A 2,500-nucleotide genomic window follows, 5' to 3' on the forward strand; every position below is an offset into this window, starting at 1 on the left:
AAACCAGAAAGGTGTGACATTCAGTGTTAGCAAAAACTAGATTCTGTTTTTTTCTGTTTTCCTAAATGTCCTCGGTATATCTCTGACGTTTGTTTGGTGTTGGTAGTTGCGGATGTGAGGGGTTGTTCTCCTGTTAATTAATTTAAATTTTATTTAATTAGATTAAACGTTACTTTAAATTGATATCAATATATATAATTAATATCAATTAAACCCCCCAAAATTTAGGCCTGCTTGCGCCGTTGCTGTACCAAGTCAAGACTATTTACACTATCACATCAAACTCAATGTCTCGACTTCATCCTAAGTTCCTAGTCTACTGCAGGCAATTACGGGCTGCTGTCTGAACGGCGACCTGCATGCACTCAATCACTGAGAGATGCAGATACTATTAATTAATATAATAATAAATATTAAAATTATTTATATTATTGAAATAAATATTAATTAGTTGTTGGAAATAGTTAAATGTTTATGCGTAGGCATGCATTAGGCATGCCATTGAAAATATAATATATTGTATATATATATATATATATAGTTTATGGGATTTGCCTGTATTGTAGATTGGTTGTATTGATATATATATATATATATATATATATATATATATATATATATATATATATAGACTACTCTGTTTGTTCTTCGTTGTGAGGCCCCTCTAGTGGAGGGGTAGCTATTATTTATATTTGAATAAACTATATGTATATAAAAAAAAAAAAAAAAAAAAAAATATATATATATATATATATATATATATAAAGGCTGCACATAGTCTGGAGGTGTTGAGATCAATTGTAAAGAAGTCTCTTCTATCATCTGGCTTGTCTCTGGGCCAAGCTTCCAGGCAATTTCATGAACAGTTATCTGTTCGTTTATGGCAGTATAACTCAAGACTACTTAGTGACTATCTACCTAATTATTATGACTTAGACTCTTTGTGCTTCCGTCCTTAGGGCAGATATGTGTTATTTGTGTTATCTGTATTATATACAAATATATGGATGTCAGTCAAAAAAATATATATGTGTGTGTGTGTGTGTGTGTGTGTGTGTGTGTGTGTGTGTGTGTGTGTGTGTGTGTGTGTGTGTGTGTGTGTGTGTGTGTGTGTAAATTAATATAAAATAAACTGTCTGAAGATGACACAGAGCTGATGTTGTGTATACATTTCTTCAGTCTCACCATATTGAGATTCGCTCTTTCGGATATCGCAAACGTTCAAAGTAGCCAAGAAAGTAGGGCAGCGTGTGAGCCTTGTTTCTTGCCAGAAAGACGGCCAGAACGGTCGGTTTCCGTGCCGTTGTCCGATGCAACTCCTCTGTAGTTGTGAGAACGGACGGCAGTATCGTGTAAACAACAAAAACCAACACAACTATAGCCATTGCAACGTGAATTGATATCAGCAGGAAGACCTACAAGTGCAGTCGATTTTCCAGTGTTCAATGCTGAATGAAAGTCGGGATTCCAAGCCGCGCGCACAACGAACCGGACGCGAGGCTTCATTCATCACCTCCAAGTTATCTACTCTCTACTGAAACAAGATATTCTGAAAACGCGGGACAGACGTTGCACCACGATAAGATACAATTTAGTCTTATCTTCGACAACAAATCCTCTACAATACGCTCTAAATAAATCTCTCATAAGTCACGTGATATCTACATTTGACTGAAACCGACCGGTCACCGCCACGAGTCAGTCGACAAATAAAACGGCACGACAGGCGTAGCCTGATGATGACCATCCGACCTCAACTTCTTGCCCCAATCCTGAGCGACGTCGCGTCCATCGCGCGAGTCACAGTCCTTCTTACGCTTCACGCACGACCGCCGTTTGGGCGAACCAGCCGCCGGCGGGTCGACTTCCATCTTTTCTTCCTTTTGCTGCAGTAGCATCAGTCCAATCAGCTTCTCGTCGTTTGCACATGGCAGTGAGGAATTCCGATCGGCCAGAGGCGTCGCGAGCGACTCGCTGCAGACTGCTGCGACCGTGTCGTGTCGCAGGAAGCATTCGGGGCTCGGCGGAGGCGCACACGGCGACGTCTCCTCGTCGGGGTCGAACTCGGGAGTCACAATTAACGACACCATTACCGAGACAGAAGAATTTTAGCGCATGCGTGACACGCCCACAAAGGGCAGTCACGCCCATTGGTACGGGTGTAAGCTCTTGCACAACCCCTCTTAACGCAGCCCCTCTCCGCGCGTTACGGAGGCTGTGCAAGAGACTAAACCGTATAGTGACATAGCCTCGGCCTCCCAGACCCGTGAATCGGCGCTACACGGGTCTGGGAGGTCGAGGCTAATAGTGACACGCCTCTAAAAAATACAAGAAACAAAGTGTGCTTGCTTAAGCAAGTGTGTGAATTAATTCAAGCGTTGAGTTCATAAGTGACTTAGAAGAGCCGATCGGTGAGGAATCGTTCCAGCATGTTGAGCGACTGGAATCGATGGCAACAACATACACAAGACCGAGCATTAGACCGAGATGCGGTTCTTGT

General features: G+C 42.0%; 3 protein-coding genes across 4 annotated transcripts in view; all 3 read right to left on the bottom strand.

Annotated features, from left to right (window-relative positions):
- Positions 1-1,507, bottom strand: part of LOC134191419 (procollagen galactosyltransferase 1-like) — an 8,066-nt gene extending 6,559 nt beyond the window's left edge. The window contains exons 1-2 of the mRNA XM_062660035.1: positions 1,416-1,507; positions 1,186-1,321 (exon numbers count right to left, since the gene is read on the bottom strand). Coding sequence (XP_062516019.1) covers positions 1,186-1,321; positions 1,416-1,506 — 227 coding nt within the window. The 5' untranslated portion in view covers position 1,507. The remainder of the gene's footprint in view (positions 1-1,185; positions 1,322-1,415) is intronic.
- A 178-nt stretch (positions 1,508-1,685) lies between these two features.
- Positions 1,686-2,090, bottom strand: LOC134191420 (uncharacterized). Its single transcript, XM_062660036.1, has one exon. The coding sequence runs from the start codon at positions 2,088-2,090 to the stop codon at positions 1,686-1,688; it is 405 nt and encodes a 134-aa protein (XP_062516020.1).
- A 252-nt stretch (positions 2,091-2,342) lies between these two features.
- The window catches only part of LOC134191176 (uncharacterized), a 7,816-nt gene continuing 7,658 nt past the window's right edge, over positions 2,343-2,500 (bottom strand). For both annotated transcript variants that reach the window (XM_062659759.1, XM_062659758.1), the window contains one exon: positions 2,343-2,440. In XM_062659759.1, coding sequence (XP_062515743.1) covers positions 2,396-2,440 — 45 coding nt within the window. In that variant the 3' untranslated portion in view covers positions 2,343-2,395. The remainder of the gene's footprint in view (positions 2,441-2,500) is intronic.

This window comes from Corticium candelabrum, chromosome 15 (genome assembly GCF_963422355.1).
Source record: "Corticium candelabrum chromosome 15, ooCorCand1.1, whole genome shotgun sequence".
Lineage (NCBI taxonomy): Eukaryota > Metazoa > Porifera > Homoscleromorpha > Homosclerophorida > Plakinidae > Corticium > Corticium candelabrum.